At 39.4% G+C, this 20,643-nt stretch overlaps 1 protein-coding gene across 6 annotated transcripts in view; it reads left to right on the top strand.

Annotated features, from left to right (window-relative positions):
- Positions 1 to 8,848: 8,848 nt before the first annotated feature.
- Positions 8,849 to 20,643, top strand: part of LOC140638077 (mitochondrial adenyl nucleotide antiporter SLC25A24-like) — a 46,214-nt gene continuing 34,419 nt past the window's right edge. For 5 of the 6 annotated variants that reach the window (XM_072834769.1, XM_072834766.1, XM_072834767.1 and 2 more), the window contains exons 1-3: positions 8,849 to 9,358; positions 14,076 to 14,217; positions 15,193 to 15,280. In XM_072834769.1, coding sequence (XP_072690870.1) covers positions 8,864 to 9,358; positions 14,076 to 14,217; positions 15,193 to 15,280 — 725 coding nt within the window. In that variant the 5' untranslated portion in view covers positions 8,849 to 8,863. The remainder of the gene's footprint in view (positions 9,359 to 14,075; positions 14,218 to 15,192; positions 15,281 to 20,643) is intronic. The other variant, XM_072834765.1, reaches the window with a different exon arrangement.

Below are 20,643 nucleotides of genomic sequence, written 5' to 3'. Positions count from 1 at the left end.
CAGGTAGGGGAGTAATATTTGGGGAGGTATGTTTGAAGGATATTTGTTTCACTCTTCCAGTTACTTTAGCTTCTGTTCTTGGAATAAGCTGCTACAATTATTGGGGTTGTGTTGTCTTCCCCATCCCCAAAACTGCCTTGGCTGAGTTGTGTTTTAGTGTTATGACCTCCATTTTAACAAAATTGTTGACAAGTGGCCTTTCCTGTTATTGCAATTGCTTTAGGAATTTTTGAAGGACATTATTTTCTTTCATTGCTCAAGGAGACATTTTTTTTTTTTAGCAACTCATTGCTAAACAAAATTTTGGTTCTCCCAGGGAGCTAACGTGCTGTCTCCTGTCTAGCACAATAAGAGTTGTGCTACTGACCCTGTTTCCCCTTATCATCTGTAGTGTAGCATTCTCTGGTCTTGATTTTCTAGTCTAAAAATTGTGATAATCTCTTTGACATGATATGAATTCAGATAGAACTCAATTGGCAATTAGCTCCCATCCTCCACCTGGCTGCAATGCTCAACTAAGGACCAGTTAAAAGTATTATCCTCTGCAGGGTAGAGTGTTAGAAAATGACTTTGTGATTATCTGGGGCTTTCTCAATTCAATGTATGATGCACATTTTGTAATAATTTGTCTATTTCTTACACATCTCATAAATAAAAACCAATAAATTAAAACACATAGTAACGATTAACTGAAAAAGGTTGTTTTCTTCAACATTGCAATAATGAGACTATGAATTTTATGTAATGGAATTTTGGGGATTGCATTTTATAGAGATGGTTTTATCTTCATTTATTACTGGATCTCTAATTTCACTGAGTCTCAACAAAAATTATACTCTATTTATTGACAGTGAGCCACATAAATTTTATGTGTGCACATTACTAAATGTTTTTATTATATGATAACTCAAAGCCATTATAGAACAAGGTAAGGTATATACACATGAATGTGAAATTAAAGTAGAATAAAAAGACTCAGTTGAGTATACTTTGGTATTTGTCTATTCTGAGTATGATACATTCAGTTTTTATATTATTTCCATAAATGAGAACCAGCTAATTTTTTATCTTTTAAGATTTTAAGATATACAAAATAGCATTACTACTTGTACTGAATAAGTATTCCAATAAAAATTCATGGCCACCCAGAACCTCAGAATTTGATCTTATTTGGAAATAGAGTACTTTACAGATGTAATTTGTTAAGATGAGATCATACCAGGGCCCATACTAGTTGGTCCTAAATCCAATATCTGGTGTCCTTTTAAGAAGGCCATGTAAATATACAGAGAGACACATAGAAGGCCATGTGATGATGGAAGCAGAGATTGAAATGATGCAGCTAAAAGCCAAGGATTGCTGGCAACCACTAGAAATTAGGGAAGAGACAAAGAAAATATTCCCCTTTAGAGCCTCCAGAAGAAAGTGATCTTATTTACATCTTGATTTCAGACTTTCAACCTGAATTGTGAGAGTAAATTTCTGTTGGGTTAAGCTACTAATTTTTAAAAAAAATTTTGGTAATTTGTTAATTATTTAAAACATAAATTGGGCATCTAGTAGATGTTCCATAAATAACTCCATCTAGCAGATGTTCTATAAATTGATATCCTTCATAAAGGAGAATTAATTAAGCCTATAATAATCTGGACAAGAGTGGCACTTCTACAATAATTTTAAATGAAACACATTCTGATGAGGAAAAGCTTTCTTTCTTTCTTTCTTTCTTTCTTTCTTTCTTTCTTTCTTTCTTTCTTTCTTTCCAAAGCACACTATGGTATCATAAAATGCTTTACTGCAATTGCATTTTGAAAAGTTTTGATTTCAGAATATGAACTATAGCCAAAGAAACTGACATAAATGAAAGGGATCAAATTTTGTGCTTCAGAATGTTGCTACCCACAGACAACATAAAGATTTTATCATTTACCTTTTGTTAACAGTTGTAAGTGGCTCAGTGAACCAATTACATTGGGTTTCATTAACTTGACCACTCTTGAAAAGATATTGATAAAACAAATAAACTATATTTGCAACTCTTATAGGAAAAAATGATGTGATATATTTCCTTAACTGGTGAAATTTCATGATATTGTAGGACAGAGAGAAAAAATGTAAAAAGGAATGATAAATAAAAGGAATAATGAAATTAGTTATTTTTCTTACCAACTGTTTCCAGGAGATGAACCATGCATTTTATTCAGAATGGATTTATATAATTTGTATGATCATAGTTTAATATGTCAATGAGTGGGGGAAAATATTAATTGGATGAATTATAGAAAAATGTTTATAACACGGTCCATAAAGGAATTCTTAAACTGTCATTCTGATGTTTTATCACCCTCTACTGATCAGTGAGCCAAATTACATTTAGCTTTTTTCCCTGGCCAAAGCCGTTTTCTTTTTGGAAGACCAAAAACGTTTTGGCAGGAGACCAGAAATAATGGTGGCTTATGGTCTGTGTTTATTTCTGTTTCATATAAACGTAGTTCAGAGGCTGACATGATGGTTCTGTAGTCATCAGGATGCTTAGTCTTTCTGTCTTTGTGCTCCATTATGCATAAACTGTATATGCTGAGTGGAATAAATAGATGCAGAGCCTTTGGGAGAATAGACTAGATAAAGTCCACATCATAGTACAGTGAAAGTTGGTATATTTATAGTTCTGACCAAGGGTAGTGATGTGATGGGCTAGATCCATTGCAACTATAGGGGACTGGTGTGCCCAATTCTGGCCTACATGATGCACATTAAGTTTCACAAATTGATATCCTATAAATTCATGACCACAAATTGGTACTCATGGTGCCCCCAAATCTTACCCAAGCTTCTCTTATAGCATAGTCTTCCCACTCTGCACAATAACTATGCTATACCTTCTCCCATTTTAAAAAATTTCTGGCCCTCGTATCCTTTTTTTCTGACATTTAGCATCCTCACATTTAATATCCTCATTTTCACCAGTTCTTCATTTTCCGTTGAAAGAATGGAAGCCATTGCATGGGCATCCTTCATCTTTCCAGTATTGTACTTACAAACTTTCAACTTTGCATCAATTTTTCCATTGCATTGGAGGAAGGGCATCTACAGCTATAGTCAGCCTATGCAGTAAGACCAATTAGGAAATTCTTGGAGTGGTCAGCTTGAACTAGAGTGGTGGCAATGGAGGGGAAGCGAAGCAGGACAGATCATGATATATTTTAGAGATAAAATTGAAAGAACTTTATGAAATATTAGATGAAGGATATGAGGGAGAAGTAGAGATGAAGTTGCAGAGAATATGATGAGTTTGATTTACTCAAGGTTTTATGGTTTTGCAAAATGAATAAGGCAAAGAAAGAAGGAGCAAATGTGTAAAGGGATATAGAAGGTAGTGATTAAGATGATGGATTATGGGGATCCCTGGGTGGCGCAGCGGTTTGGCGCCTGCCTTTGGCCCAGGGCGCGATCCTGGAGACCCGGGATCGAATCCCACGTCGGGCTCCCGGTGCATGGAGCCTGCTTCTCCCTCTGCCTGTGTCTCTGCCTCTCTCTCTCTCTCTGTGACTATCATAAGTAAAAAAAAAAAAAAAAAAAAAAAAGATGATGGATTATGGAATGTAAGTGGAAGGAAAGAGACAAATGAGAGCACAATGAAATGAGGACAGTGACAGTATGGAAACATGAATAGACTGTAGGTCTTAGTGAGATCCCGTTTATATTACTTGCCTGTTTCTTAGGTCAATCGTATTTTTCTTACTGATTTAGGATTCCTTAAATATTCTTTTTTTTTTTCCTTAAATATTCTTAATACTATTTTATGGAAGTCATAAGGTTGGATTTTCTATCTATGACTCTTTTTTACCTTTTTTTTTTCTTTTTTCTTTTTTACCTTTTAAATGATGTATCTTGATGCACAGATATTTTCAGTTTTATCAGATTTGTATTCTATGGTCATGCTTTTTTAATGTCTTATTTTGGAACTCCTTTTCTACACTGAGATCAGAAACGTTATGAAGAAAATGTAGAAGAATATGTTTCTTTAAGACTTCACATTTTACCCTTAGGTCTCTACTTCACCTGGAATTTATTTTTGTACATAGTATGAGATAGGGATCAGTCTTTAACCTGTCTGGTTTCTGCTCCAGAAATGCTGATTCATTTTCTGGATTCACTGAAAACGCTGATGCATTTCTTTCCAAATCCAAAAGACTGTTATGGTCCTAGCTTTTAATTTTACTCAGTATTTGACACTGTTAGCAGCCTTTGACATGCCCCCCTCCCCGTTAAGTCAGCCTCTTCTCATGCTTTCTTTAATAGCATACTTGCCTGTTTTCTCCTAATTCTGTGAAAGCTTTCTCAGTCTCCTTTAATAAAAATAATATTAACAATAACTACCATTTATCAAGTGCTTCCTATGTGCCAGGCCTCATGTTAAGTATTTTTTCTACTTAATCCTCACTACAGACAGAATGTTGAGACATAACTAATATTGATGAGGAAACTGAGGTTCAGGGAAATTATGTCATGTGCCCCATGTGCCCAGGATTTTTCAGTTGTAGGCAGTTTGAATTTGAGGATGAGCTCTTTATCACTATGCCATCTTGGCTCTGTTGCCTGCATTTGAAATGTACATTTTAGAGTTTTCCAGAGCTTAGTCTAGGGCTCTCTTCCTACACTCTACCTTCTAAGTGATATTCTTCTCTCCTACGGGGTTAAAAGTTATCCGTATGCCAGTGACTTCCAAATTTATATTTCTAGCTTGGACCTCTTTCCTGAGCTGTGCATGCCGTTTTGACACTTGGCATGACTCACTGTCATCTTGACAAGTCTAAATTTGAACTCTTGATCTTAATCCCAGTCAATCTCCTGCGCCTTGAGATCGACAACTCCATCTACATGATGCCTCATGCCAGAAACCTACAAGTTGTTTTTGATACTGTCTTAGTCCCTTCATGCTGCTGTAACAGAGTACCATAGACTAGTTGACTTATAAACCACAGAAATTTATTTCTTTCAGTTCTGAAGGCTATAAGTCCAAGATCAAGGCATCAGCAGATTCAGAGTCCAGTGGGGCCTACTTCTTGGTTTGTAGATGCCTACTTCCTGTGTCCTTACATGGTGGAATGGGCAAGGGTCTCTTTGGGGTGTCTTTTATCGGGGCACTTAGTCCCATTCAGGAGGCATTCCCTTCATGACCCCAACTGCCTCCCCAAAGACCCACCTCCTAATACCATCACATTAGGGGTTAGGATTTCAACATATATTTTTTTAAAGATTGTATTTATTCATTCATGAGAGACACAGATTGAGAGAGAGGCAGAGACAAAGGCAGAGAAAGAAGCAGGCTCCTCACAGGGAGCCCGATGCAGCTCGATCCCAGGACCCCGGGATCACAACCTGAGCTGAAAGCAAATGCTCAATCACTGAGTTTCAACATATTGATTTTGGAAGGACATAAGCATTCAGTCTATAGCAGGCATCATTTTCTCCCTCATTGCCTTCAATCCTTCATAAACTTCTTTCAATTTTACCTCTAAAATGTATCATGATCTGTCCTGCTTCTCTTGCCCTCCACTGCCACCACTCTTGTTCAAGCTGACAACTCCTAATTGATCTCACTGCCCTGGCTCCTGACTTTCCCCCCATTCTCCACACAGTAGTTAGCAGGATATTTACACTGTTAATTTTTTTTTTTATTTAAAACTTAAAAAAAAAAAGATTTTATTTATTTATTCATGAGAGACACACACAGAAAGGCAAAGACACAGGCAGAGGGAGAAGCAGGCCCTTTGCAGGGAGCCCCATGTGGGACTCCATCCAGGGACTCCAGGACCACACCCTGAGCCAAAGGCAGATGCTTAACTGCTGAGCCACTTAAGCGTCCTGACACTGTTAAATTAAACCATGTTATTCTGCTGCCAAAAATGCGTAAATGGCTCCTGGTGTAGGCTGTAATATTTCTCAACAATATTCAGCATTCTTCCCTGCAGGAGACTTGAAATCAAGAGAGTGTGTCACCTGTTTTGGCCAGTAGAATATACAGAGAAATTGAATATTGCACCTACAGGCAGAGGCTTTAAGATTCATAGCCTGCTTTTCTATATTCTTTTTGTCCCTTTGCCATGGCTACCGATAATGCTCCAGCCAGTGGCTGCTTCATCCCAGAGTAAGGATGAGGCATCCCAAGAGCAGAGCCTGTTGCTGACCTATGATGGTGTACAGACAAATGAGACATTCACCCTGTAGGTAACTGAGATTCTGGAGTTGTTTGTTGTCACAGCATAACCTGGGTTATCCCGGCTGATATAACTCTATACTGTTCTTGAGATAAAAGCCGGGATCTTTGATGTGGCCTGTGTTTTTAATCTCAGCGTGTGCCATTCTTTCTGTTGTTTATTATTCTCTAGCGACAGTGGCCTTCTTTTAGTTCTTTGAACTTTCTAAATTCTTTTCTTCTCAGGAATGTTAAAAATACAAGGAATGCTATTTTCCTCACTTTTAATGGGCAAACCTCTACGTATCTTTCAGATCTTGGCTTAAGTATTACCTAAACTAAGAGGCCTTCCTTCATCCCCCAACATATATTATGGTCCCTGCTATGTTCTCATAGAATAATTCCAAACTGAGATGAGTGCAATTCTCCTTCATTACATTCATCTCAGTTTGTAATTATTCCATGAGTAATGATTTTCTATGAATATGCTTTCAGCTGTGATGGAATGCCCAGCAGAAAGTGGCTTAAATAACAGAGGTTGGTTTGTTTTCTGTCCAAACAGGTCCAGTGGAAACTGGTTCCAGAGTTGGTTCACTAGCTCAGCAATGTGATTAAGAGCTTGGGCCCTTTCCATATTTCTGCTCTGCCATCCTTAGTTTTTTTTTTTTTTAAATCTTAAAAAAAATTTTTTTTTAAAGATTTACTTATTTATTTGAGAAAGAGAGAGCACTCAAGGAGAAGGGGCAGAGGAAGAGGGAGAGTGAACATTTCAAGCTGACTCCCCACTGAGTGGGGAGCCCAGTGTAGGGTGGATCTCACAACCCTGAGATTATGACCTTAGTTCATGACCTGAGCCAAAATCAAGAGGTGGACACTCAACTGACTGAGCTACCTAGGCGCCCCTCTGCTATCCTTAGGTTTTGACTTTCACCTTGTTTTGTTGCCTCAACATCAGTAGAGATCATAAGGAAACAATCAGCTGTATCAGTTCACACAGAGGTAATTTAAAAACAGGGGTTCAGAATGATACTAATGGAACAAAGGCTCCTAAATTTCTGCTCATACTAAAAATCAGATATGTGCATAAAATGTATTTTACTTGCCTAACCTGGTGTTTCTGATCTTTTTCCTGAGTCCCACCTGCTGTATTAAAAAAAAATTGGGGGATCCCTGGGTGGCTCAGCGGTTTGGCCTCTGCCTTTGGCCCGGGGAGTGATCCTGGAGTCTCGGATAGAGTCCACATCGGGCTCCTGGCATGGAGCCTGCTTCTCCCTCCTCCTGTGTCTCTGCCTCTCTCTCTCTCTATGTCTATCATAAGTAAATAAATAAATCTTTAAAAAAAATTTTTAAGTTAACCAAATATCTAATTTGTTTCAATGCTTAGACAGTCTGATAACTGATTAGCCCCTTTATTTATTTATTTATTAAAACATTTTATTTATTTATTTGAGAGAGAGTGAGAGTGTGAGAGAGTACATGAGCAACAGGTGCGGCAGAGGGAGAGGGAGAAGAAGGCTCTCCGCTGAGCAGGGAGCCTAGTGCGGGGCTCAATCTCAGGACTCTGGGATCATGACCTGAACTGAAGGCAGATGCTTCATCTACTAAGCCATCAGTAACCCCTGATTATCAGCTCCTTTAGATAGTATTTACTTTCTTTTGGATAAAAAGTGGTTGCTCACTAATTTTCTCCCTAGGAGAGAATCTGGGTGTCTGAGGTTGTAATGTGGTTTACTTGTGACTTCTGTGCCACTGAGCTAAGGGCCAAAATGCCTTTTTAGGTCCTTAGAGCATGCTGGTTGGCATCAGTTGGTCCTTTTGTTTATGTGTTCAATGCTGTTCTCCATTGCTCAACCACCATGGCTGATCTGTTCTCTTGACTTGAGCAGTGCTTCTGATGGCAATCCTTGGTGGCTGCTGGTTACAGGCTCTGGGATTTCTTTTCTTTTCTTTTCTTTCTTTCTTTCTTTTTTTTTTCTTTTTAGACTCTGGGGTTTCTTAACTAATCTTTCATCTAGCCCACTGATGAGGTGGTCAATCCCATTACAGAGGAGCAATGGGTTCCACATTTCTTTGTTCACTCACCCACAATTTGTGTACACTTAAGCATTATATATACATGCAGTTGTCAGTTTATGTTAAATATTAGAAAGTTTATTTTCCCCTTTTTCTTTTTTAAAATTTTATTTATTTATTTATGAAAGACACAGAGGGAGAGAGGCAGAGACATAGGCAGAGGGAGAAGCAGGCTCCCTGCAGGGAGCACCATACGGTACTCAATCCCAGGACCCCAGAATCATGCCTTGAGCTAAAGGCAAATTCTCAACCATTGAGCCCCCCAGGTGCCCCTCCCCTTACTTTTATAAATATAAAAAGAAGTCTTAATATTTTCTCCCTTGGTTGCTAAGGGGTTTGGATTTCAACAACCCTATGGGAATAAGAGACCAAGCCTTGGCCTAATAAGAGGAAGAGAGAGGACTGGCTCAGGATGGCCCCATGGTGGCGGATCTGTGTCAACCTTGGCTCTGAGCACAAAACTGAAAAACAAGAAACAAAAAACCAACAAAAAACAAAACAACAAAAAATCCTCCTCTAATAGCTCATAATGAGGCCACCCTCAGCTGGGAGTTTGCATTAGAATGTGCTGTCTGGGATCCGTGGCCAAACATGAATCTGAACAACAAAACAGCAAAACAACAACAACAACAACAACAACAACAACAACAACAACAACGGTGGTCCCAAGCAGCTTTGCCCCCCACCAAAACTGGCAGAAGCAAATCCGGAGCAGGACTGTTGCCCAACAGGCAGGAAGGGCGGGCCTGCGGGCCTGGAACCCAGAGGCTCGGGAGGGAGCGCATGCGGCCGGGTGGGTTGCTGCGCGGCGGCCGGGCTGCTCCCGGGGCTCCCGACGCCCGGTACCCAGCGGGGGGCAGGGGGGCAGCTCCGGCTGACTGGGGGTGGCCTTCGCGCTCCGGGACCATGCTGCGCCGCGTGTGGGGCTTCCTGTTGCCCACAGTGGCTGGCCAGGAAGACAAATCCGACCGCCTTTTCGAAGAGCTCTTCCGGAAGCTGGACCACCACGGGAACGGCATGGTGGACATCACAGAGCTGCAGAAAGAACTGGAAGCTATGGGCATCCCTGTGGGCCAGGAAGAAGAGGTGGGCCTTGGTGCGTTCAGGCCGCCGGCAGTGGGAGGTGCCGCAGGCCAGCTGGAGCCCTTAGGACTGGGGGATGGGGTTGAAACGCGGATGGAGGGTAGGGTACGGAGAAGACCCCCTCAGCCCTTCCTGAGCTCCTCTCCAGGCTCAGAAATTCTTTCCGTGTGAGCTGCTTCACTTAAAGCAGCCCGCTGTTGGGACACCTTCCCTTAGTTTCTGTCCTGATAGTGGTCTACCTTGGTCAAAACGGAAGGCTTCACCATCTTGCCTAAGTGGGGTCGAAGCCATCGAAACTCTTAAAAGGCCTGCTTGCACCACGTTGACCAAACGCCCCCAGTGACTAAATGCATATGGCCTGTGTTGAAATTCCGTTAGCTTTGGGGAACTCCAAGGGTCTGCCTTGATGGCCTGTGATGGCTGGTCCTGCAAGGGCCTCCCATAGCCTGGGCGATGCAGCCCACACAGCGGTTTGCTCCAGAAAGCCCTGCATTATGCCCTTTGGGGCCTTCCTGTGTGTGCCTGGCTGCTACTAATGGATTAGTTGCAACCCATGTTTTCAGTTTAACCTAATACTGTTGAAGTGTTGATACTACAACAATATGCCATACACTATATAGTATAGAATTATTGTTAAGCTTAACAAATGATGATGTCAATACTGACTGCTGTGTTTCCAGAGATGCCCACTTCCACAGCCCTACAGTTAACCAGCTGACCATCTAGAGTGAAAAAAAAAAGTTTTAACTTAAGCTTCTCTAAGAGACTATGAGGCCCAGCAGCATCATGAGCACATGTGTTTGAAAAGGGGAAGGGGACATCAAGTTTTGTAGAAATCTTTTTCTTGTGAAGAGACTTAAATTCAGTAAGAAAAAGAAAACAGTATTTAATAAGTTTCCATATGGTAGGGTTGACTTGAATAATGGATGTGGGGTCACACAACATGGAGTCCAGAAAAACATACAACAGTATATGTTACTGTTAAGTTCATAATTCTTTGGATTTATAAAATGCATGCCAGAGAAATTGGAGAGATAACTACATATCTTGGATGATGCTGGGTCACAGTTTGTTACAGAAATTGATGATTTGTTCCCTGAGGCCTACCCAAACACAGATGTCAGTTTTAGTTATAGACAATGTATATTGATTTCACTGGGTTCTGTGTGTCTAAGACTTTTTGCTGCATTCACTTTGCATTACACAGAAAACAAACTGATGACTTTATGCTTTCCTTCTGAATGTAGCCCTGGAATCATAATATTCCATTTTCCTTCTTATAAAGATCTGGGTCCTCCATTTCATCAGACTGTCCAGAGTCAGCCCTATCTTCATTCCGTTTATCCCAGTGGTTCTCAACTAGGTTGATTTTGCCCCTCAGGGACATTTGACATTCTTGATATTTTTTTATGGTCATGACAGCAATGGATGTGTGTGTGTGTGTGTGTGATACTAGCACCTAATGAATGAAGGCCAGGGATGTTGCTAAACATCCTATAATGCATAGGACAACCAAAGATTATCTGGTCCCAAATATCAATAATGTTGATGCTGAGAAACTCTGACTTACCCCAATCACAGCCCTTGTCATTCCTTGCTCCCCTTCCAGTAGCTGAACATGCCTTTTATTTACTTCCATGAGTAAATAGAGGTGAACTGCACTGAATTTTTTCAGATTTCTGGCCCTCTTGTAAATTTTCCTCAGCTGTAAAATAATAATAGTGCCTAGCTCTTATGATGATTAATGAGAAAATAGATGAAAAGTGCCTAAAACTGTTTACTGAGCTCAAAGCAGTTAGCAAGCCTCAATAAATTTGATACTCGGACTATAATCTTACCTTTATTTACATCCAGGCTTAGTTTATTGCCACTAGTCTCAAGAAATGAGGTGTCTTTTTCTTTTTCTTTTTCTTTTTCTTCTCACAGTTGGTTCTACCAATTACATTGTCAGCTTCACATCCTCTCTGCCTCCTTTAAAATAGGAAAAGTACAACATCTGTTGCTCCCTTTCTTTCTCCTGTATTTTCAGACTCTTCCTGTCTAGTAACAGTGATCCTCCTATGGCCCTGGCTTGCCACCTAGATAGAAACTGTGCTATCATTTTCCTCTGTATGTAGTCTGGTCTTTGATAAAGCTCTGTCTACACTTCTGCCTTTTCTTGTCTGCAGTGTAGCTTCTGTCTCCATTCTTTCCCTCTGGGAAAGGTCACTAGGGACTTCTTTGTGCACTTTGGCTCTTGGGTTCTTTCTGCCGCATGGGACACCAATGATGCTCCTGTATTTCCCCCTTTGGGACTTTATCTCGGCTTTCTGGCTCTTGTTTTCAGATCTCTTTATGGACTCTCTCTTTTGGCTCACCCCTCAAATGCAGGTGGGCTTCAGGATAACTTTTCAAGGTTCCAAGTACCATCCTAGGGTGGGTGACTCCCAGATGGGTAGCTGTCCCCAGCTCTGAGTCTCTCCACTTCCCTCTGTGATCATAGTCTTAGGTAAATGCTCCACCATCGAGTCATTCTACAGCCCTCCTCTTCCCTTGCCCAACATGCAGTTCACCACAGGTCCTATGTCATCCCTGTAGATCTCGTAGCCAGTTCCCTTTGTCTCCACACCTGTTATTCCTGGGAAGCCCGGGCCCCCACCATATCTCACCTAAGTTACTGTAAACGGTCTTCTTGCCTTCCCCTCAGCATTTCTTCCTCCACGTTGCCACCATATGCCACCTTTTAAAAGGTATATCTGATTCTATCATGACTCTGCTTAAAATTCTTCAGGGGCTAGATAATGTCAGTGGGAAAACTCCAAGCCTCTTAGCATGTTATACAAGATGATCTCTTGGTAGGTGTTGAGGCTGGTGGAACAGTTCTCCACCTTGTATTCAGAGATCTGGATTCCTTTCTTCTTGTGGCTCTACCACCCTCAAGGGGCTCATCATTACCTGCACTCAGCTGGTGGAAGTGGAATGAGCATGCAGGGTGTTGTTGGCTAGGCCTAGAAGCGGTACACATTACTTTCACTCTTACTTCATTGCTGAGACCTTGCTCACATGACCGTTTTTAACTGCAAGGGAAACTGAGAAATGTAATCTAGTAGTGTGCCCAAAGAAGGCAAGAGTGAATTTTGGTGGACAGCTAGTGGTGTCTGCTACATCCCTCACACTCTTGTATCTTTGTTTACTTTTTTGCTACTCATTTAAAAAATAGCCAGGTGCAGCCACTTTTTTTTTTTTAAGATTTTATTTATTTATTCATGAGAGACACAGAGAGGCAGAGACAGGCAGAGGGAGAAGCAGGCTCCATGCAGGGAGCCCGATGTGGGACTTGATCCTGGGACTCCAGGGTCATGTCCTGAGCTGAAGGCAGATGCCCAACCACTGAGCCACTCAGGCGTCCCAGGTGAAGCCAGTTCTATGAAGAATTCCCTCACATCTTTATTTCTCACTGAACCTTGAACATTTTCTTTTGATATATTTTAGTTTATGATGTATTTAGTATTTCTGTTCTTCAATAAAAACTTTATTATTGTGAGAATTTTATAAAATGGGGGCCCTGGGTGGTTCAGTGGTTGAGCATCTGCCTTCAGCTCAGGGCATGATCCTGGGGTCCTGGGATCCAGTCCTGCATCAGGCTCCCCGAGGAGAGCCTGCTTCTCCCTCTGCCTACGTCTCTGCCTCTCTGTGTCTCTCATGAATGAATAAATAAAATATTTTTTAAAAAGAATTTTAGGATGTATGTAGACATATTTCACAAGAGTTCTAGTTTTTTTTGATGTACAGTGTCATATTAGTTTCAGGTGTGCAATATAGTGCTTTGACAATGCTCTACATTATTCAGTGCTCATCAAGATAACCGTATTCTTAATCCCTTTCATCTATTTAACCCATCTTTCCACCCACCTCCCTTCTGTTCTCTATAATTAAGAGTGTGTGTGTTTTTTTAAATTTGTCTCTTTTTTGTTTTTTTGGTTTCTTAAATTCCACATATGAGTGAAATCATATACTTGTCTTTCTCTGACTGATCTATTTCACTTAGCGTTATATTCTCTGGATCCATCCATGTTGCTGCAAAGGGCAAGATTTCCTTCTTTTTTTATGGCTGAGTAATATTATTGCATATATGTATGTTACTTCTTTATCCTTTCATCTATTACAGGAAACTTAAGGTGCTTCCATAATTCGGCTATTGAATCTTGAATTTTTTTTTTAAAGATTTTGTTTATTTATTCATGAGAGACACAGATAGGCAGAGACACAGAGGCAGAGGGAGAAGCAGGCTCCCCAGGGGGACCCCGATGCAGGACTTGATCCCAGGACCCCGGGGTCACGACTTGAGCTAAAGGCAGATGCTCAACTACTGAGCCCCCCAGGTGCCCCTGAATATTTTCTATCAGAGTGGCTTTGGTGTCTTCCCTGTTAGCCTGTAAACTTCTTGAGGGCAGAGGCTATGTATGATTCATTTCTTTTTCTCAAGCATTTACTGGGTGAGCAAATACTTGCATGATGATTGAGTAGAAGAGTAGACTAGTCAGTTGCTAAACTCCTCTAAATCTCCAATACTCAAGATTCTGTTTTTAGTGCACCAATTTTACTCTAAACCTAAGGTACCAATAATTTATAGCAGAATATCTAATTTATATAAGATAAATGTACAAATGTTTAAATACTATAATTTGTAATTTACCTTGTCTGAATCCCATATCTCTAATATCATTCTTCTCTTTTATAGATACTATTAAAATCTGTTGATATTAATGCCTGCAATCTGCTGAACCTCAGCACATTTATGCAGTACCTTAAAGATAATGAGAAGACGATGAGGTGGACTTTTAAGAGTTTGGACATGAATAATGATGGTTTGTCTTTATACAGTGAGCAAACATGTATAGCCAAGAATTGGCCGTGTTTTAGTAAAGGTTTATTACTTGATATTTGGCTTCTGTGAAAGGTTATTAAAAATTCATTTATTTAATCCTGTCATTTGTTTGACTGTTACTACTTCCGAGGAATATTTTTAAATGATTGAATTTTTATTTGCATACTGTCTTTCAAAAATAACAACCATCAACAAAAAGCCTGTGCCCTTTGAACAATATGCTTTTTCCTTTTGAACAATATAAAGATCTTTATAACATTTTGATAAGGTTTTTACATGAGGCTCCATGTAGAAATGGTAGTTAAGCCAAATCTGGAAAGATGACTGGAAGGTAGCCTAGTGAGGAGCAGGGAAGTGCTCCAGGCAGGGAAAAGGCTTGCTGGGAGACTCATTGTACCAGGAGAGCAGGTCATGGCTGAGGAACTGGAGGCAGACCAGTGAGGTGGAGGCTGAGAGCAAGGGGGAGTTTCAGAGATGAGCCTAAGAAGCAGGCTACGGCAGGATCACGGAAGGCCTTGAGGCCTGTGAAGGTTTCTGGAATTGATCCCCAGGGGAATGAGGTGGGAGGCCACTGAAGAGTTTTCAGTAAGAGGAGTAGCACCACCATATTTGTGTGGAGCATGGATTGGTGTCTAAGCTAAAATGGGATCAGTAGTGTTGGGAATGAATACTTTGGGAGCTGTTCATGCATAGAACAGATCACATTTGGTGATTGAAATTGATGAAGGAAAGGAAAGAGGCAAGAACGATTGGTTTGAGCAACATTGAGGGTAGTAGTGTCATTTATTGATATAGGAAATATCATATGAGCTCTCCAGTCTCTTCTTTTTAGCTTGACAAGCAAAAGAGATAATTGAGATATTAATGTCTTATGAAATGTTGCAACAATGCAGTGAATACTGATTAACTCTTTGCATCTGTATCTTTTCAAAACTTCCAGTTAATCTTTATTTTCTTTGTTCCTTTAAAGGAGTGATTGATGCTTCAGAAATTATTGATGCTCTTGACTTAATAGGTATACATATTTCTGAAGAAGAGGCAGTGAAGATTCTTGAAAGGTTAGCCCTTATATGTGTGTAGTATACATTTTAAAATTATTTATTTACTTTAAAGCCCTTTTCATTATAAAAATGACAACTATGGAAACTTTAGAGAAGCATGAATAATAGCTTATAATTATTAAGTATCTATTTGCTAGCATTCTTCTGAGTATCTCACATATATTATCTCCTTTAATCCTTACAGGACTTTATAATCAAAATATTATTATTATTATTATTATTATTATTATTAAAGATTTTATTTATTTATTCATGAAAGGTGCAGAGAGAGGCAGAGACATAGGCAGAGGGAGAAGAAGTCTCCCTGTGGGGAGCCAGATGTGGGACTCCATCCCAGGAGTCTGGGATCACGCCCTGAGCCAAAGGCAGATGCTCAACCATTGAGTCACCCAGGCATCCCTGTAGTCAAAGTATTAGTTTCTCATTTCACAGATAAGGCAGTTTTTGGGGTTAGGTAATTTGCCCAATGTCAACATAATCTATCACCCAAATATTAACCCACTGATATAATTTTAGTGCATAGACCTCTTGCTTTTGGTAAGACTTTTACATTATTAGTCAGTCAACCAATCAAGTTAGCCATCAATTGGATATTGTTTGGTACTTTTTGCCAGGCACAAAACAGCCAATGGGGATTCAATGGTAAGTAGAATGCTCTTGGTGCCTACCCTGACAGAGCTAATGGTTCATGGGGGTGGGGAGTGCAAACAGTGAGTAGGGAGTTGCACTGGAAAACAACACAGAAAGGTATCTCTTATCAATAAAAAGTACCTTATTTTATCAAACTATACTGCTTTTTTCATTTGACCTATTTATATAATAAATTATATATATAAATCTATATGGTAGATTTTCTGGCATTAAACATTTCTAGAATAAAGCTAACTTGTTATGACTGTTTCATACAGGAAAATGTATAGAACGATAGAGGTAAAAATTTAACAGACAACCATGCCATCCCTGGATTTGTCATAGTTAACATTTTGCTGCATTTGGCTCAAATATTTTTGAATAAAATATTACACAGAGGTGAAGTTTTTTTTTTTTTTAAATTTTTATTTATTTATGATAGTCACACACAGAGAGAGAGAAAGAGAGAGGCAGAGTCACAGGCAGAGGGAGAAGCAGGCTCCATGCACCGGGAGCCTGATGTGGGATTCGATTCCGGGTCTCCAGGATCGCGCGCTGGGCCAAAGGCAGGCGCTAAACCGCTGTGCCACCCAGGGATCCCCAGAGGTGAAGTTTTCAACGTATTCTTAATGTTCATTTTCTCCCCTGCTGCCAGAAGTAACTACCGTCCTGAATGTATTCCATTCAGATTTTTCTCTCTCTATTTTACTGTAGGGATACCCTTAAAATATATGGCATTGTTTCTCATGTTTTAAGACCTTACTTAAGTGATGTCATACCACATATTTTTTTAAATTGCTTTTTTCTAAGCCTTCTATTTTTGAGATTTGTTGCTGCTGGTGCATACAGCCCTAGTTAATCATTTTAGCCACAATAAGAGTCCTGTTTAATAAATGTAATTCAATTTACTTATGAAGTCTTCTGATGATGGTCATTTAGGTTAAAGAGAATTTTTTTGTGTGTGTGACTAATACAAAACAATGCTGCAGTAAATGTTCTTGTATACATCTCCTTATATATCACCTGCAGTAGAGTTGCTTGATTATAGGGTATGCTGACATTTAACTTTAATTACATATACCAAATTTTTCTTCCAAGTGGTTTTACCAATCTAGCTTCCTACTAAAAATGTATTTCTTTTCAAATATTTGATACTGTAGCCTTCTAATATTTTAATATTTTCCAAGTCAAAGAGTCAGAAATATTGCCCTATTGTTTTAATTTAATTTGATTTAATTTAACTATATTACTCATTACTAGTGAGCTTGAGTATCTTTTCATATATTTGTTGGCCATCTGGATATTCTTCTTCTGTGAATTACCTAGTCATGTATTTTGCCTATTTTTTAGCTAGATTGGTTGTCTTTTTCTTAATGGCCTGCAGGTATTCTTTCTAAATTCTGGATATTAATACTATGTTGGTTATATGCATTGCAAATATCTTTTCCTAGCCTGTTGGTTACTTTTAAGTTCATTTTAGGTGTTTTTGTCATTGTGCAGTTTAATATTTTAATGTAGTCTTCTTTGTCCACTTTTCTCTTTTAGCATCTTGAGAAATTCTTCCTTACCCTGGGACGTAAAGATATTAATCTCTATTTCTTTTTCTTTTTTAAATAGATTTATTTATTTTAGAGAGACAGAGTGAGAGAGCATGAGTGTGAGTGGGGGAGGGGCGGAGGGAGAGAATTTCAAGCACACTCTCTCCTGAGCACTGAGCCCAGATGTGGGGCTCCATCTAGCGACCCATGAGATCATGACTCTAGTGGAACCAAGAGTCAGATATTTAACCCAATGAGCCACTTCAAGATCTTAATCTATATTTCATTAAAAAGTTTTGTATTTTACATTTAGTTCTTTAATTCATCTGTAATTGATATTTGTATATGGTGTGAAATAAGGTTCCGTTTTCTCTTTCTTTCTTTCTTTTCTTTCTTTCTTTCTTTCTTTCTTTCTTTCTTTCTTTCTTTCTTTCTTTCTTTCTAGTTATCAGTTAATAATTGGTCCCATCTTTTACCCACAGATTTTATTTTATTTTATTTTATTTTATTTTATTATTTTTACCCACAGATTTTAAAAGCTTACCTGTCATATTTCAAATTTCTGTCTGTGTAAGAATGTGTTTCTGGTCTCTTTATTCTCTTACGTTTGTATCTATTATATGTCATTACCACATGCCTTAGTTACTATCACTTTATTTTTTTGATCAATGTGTGTGTGCGCATGTGCACCCGTGTGTTTGAGAGGGAGAGAACAGTGGGGGAGGGGCAAAGGGAGAGGGACAGAGAATCTTAAGCAGGCTCCACACTGAGCATGGAGCCCTGCACGGGGCTTGAACTCAGGTCCCTGAGATTATAATCTGAGCTGAAATCAAGAGTCCGACGCTTAACGGATTGGACCACCCAGGTGCCCCTTACTATCACTTTAGTATCCATCTTGATGTCAACTTTCCTCATTTTCAACAGTGTCAGTGCTCTTCTTGGCCCTTTGCTCTTCCATATTAATTTCAGAATTGACTTATTTAATTACATACACACGTGTGCACATACACACTCCTTTTGGAATGTTAATTGGAATTGCATTGAATTTATAAATTAGTTAAGGAGAGAATTGCATATTTATGATGTTAAATTTACTGTTCCATGAAAATTATATATGTTTATTTAAATCTTCTTTTATGACTTTTAATAAAGTTTTATACAGTTTCTAAAATGGTTTTGTATAACTTTAGCTGGATTTATGTTCAACTATGGTTTTGTGGTTTTATAAGTGTAAGCTGAATATGAATTGTTTTCACTTCATTAGACTATTTGTGTCCATACTGATAAGTGATGCTATACCAAGGGCTTAGATGGAACATGGAATTTTTTCTGTGATCTGGCCCCTGTCTGCCTTTCTAGCTGCATCATCTCTCCAACTCTCCTTCTACTCTGTGCTCCAGGCTGACTGAGCTTATTTCAACTTTTAAAAAACCATGATGTTTCTTTCCTCCAGAACTTGTACAAACTGATCTTTCTGTGTGGAAGACACTTTCCAACTCCTTCACTTGAATATCTCCTACTTACTCCTTAGGTCTCAGTTTAGATGTGACTTTAACCTCTGAAACTTTTTTAATCTTCCTAGTGCTGGCTTTTAGAGCAGCTTTACAGAGGCTTGTTTGTTATACTCCCTGTTGCCAGTAGACTGTAAGCTTCGTGAAACAGGGACCAGGGTATGTTATCCATTATTCTGTAGTTAGTGCCTACCACAGTGCTTCGTACGTGCTAGCAGATCAATACATGTTTTCTAGTTGATTTAATGGTGTCACAAGAGCCAAGAGTGAAATATGTCATATTTAACAGAAAGGGCCAGCAACATTAATATTGAAAACTATCCATTGGATCTAGAACTTGGGAGATTCCTGGGGATCCCAGTGAAAGCATTTTTGGTAGGGAGCTAGAGACTTGAGTCAGGCTGTTATGGAGTGAATGGGAGGTGAGGATATGGGGAATGTGAATGTAGTTTACTGATTTGGGATATTTGGATAAGAAGGAAAGACAACTAGGCAAGTCTTTTTACTTTCATTATTTTTTTTTGAGGATAGGAGAGATTTGAGAGGAAGTAACCATCAGAGAGGAAGCTGTTGGATAGGTTGCAGAGAGAGGACATAAGTGATTGGGGGGAATGGGACCAACAGCTTGAGAAAGAAATAGAGAGACAGAGACAGAGAATCTTTCAGTAGGGGTTAACATTTCATCCTCTAGGTCTAGAGCACAGGAGGATGAAAGTGGGTAGGGAGAAATTTATTCATTTACTCAACAAATATTTATTGAGTAGTTGACATTCAAGGGATATAGCAGTGAGGGAAACAGGCAAAAATCCCTGCTCTTATGGAACTCACAATAAATAAGAGAAGAAAACAGTAAAAGAGTAAACTAGATAAACAATATGTTAGATGGTCATTAGTGAGAAGGGGAAATATAGAGCAGGGGAGGGAAATAGTATGTGTGTGTGTGTGAATGGTGCAGGGGGCTGCAGTTTTGGACATGGTGAGTTGGGAAGGTCTTGAAAATGACATTTGAATAGAGATCTGAAGAAGGTGAGAGAAGGAGCTGTAATAATCTTTGGGGGGCGAGGAAGCCTTCCAGGTAAAGGAAAGAGCAAGAGCAAAGTTGAGCAGTGTATTTACAGGATTAGGGCACTGAGAGAAGGCTGGTGTGTTTAGAACAGAGTGAATGAGGAAGAAGGTGGTAGGAAATGTTAACAGGAGATCAGATCACATCAGCTCTTGAGAGGGAAATTATAAGGACTTTGGCTTTTTACTCTTAAGTCAATGGATGGTTTAAACAGGTGTGTGCCATGATCTAACTTAGGTTTTGCAGTCTCATTCTGTCTCAAGTATTGAAAATAGTTTGTAGGCAAACTAGCAAGGGGGAAAGCAGGTAGGCAAATCATGACAGTTTTGCAATAATACAGACAAAATTTGAAGGCAGCTTGTACCAGGATGGAGGAAGTTGGATTCTGGATACATTTTGAAATGTTGACATGATTTACTTCTGGATAATGTATGGGATAAAAAGGAAAAAAAAATAGTCAAGGTTAATGCCAAGATTTTTGGCCTGAACATCTCGAATAGTGGAGTGGTTATGCATGATTTGGATAAGACTGAGAAAAGCAGGTTTGGGATGGGGTGATTATCAGAGCCCAGGTTTGTTCTTGTTATCTTCTAGATGCTAAGCAGACATACAGGTAGG

This window comes from Canis lupus, chromosome 8 (assembly GCF_048164855.1).
Source record: "Canis lupus baileyi chromosome 8, mCanLup2.hap1, whole genome shotgun sequence".
Taxonomy (NCBI): domain Eukaryota; kingdom Metazoa; phylum Chordata; class Mammalia; order Carnivora; family Canidae; genus Canis; species Canis lupus.
Note: the sequence above shows the minus strand (reverse complement) of the source record. Positions and strands in the feature narration are given on the sequence as shown.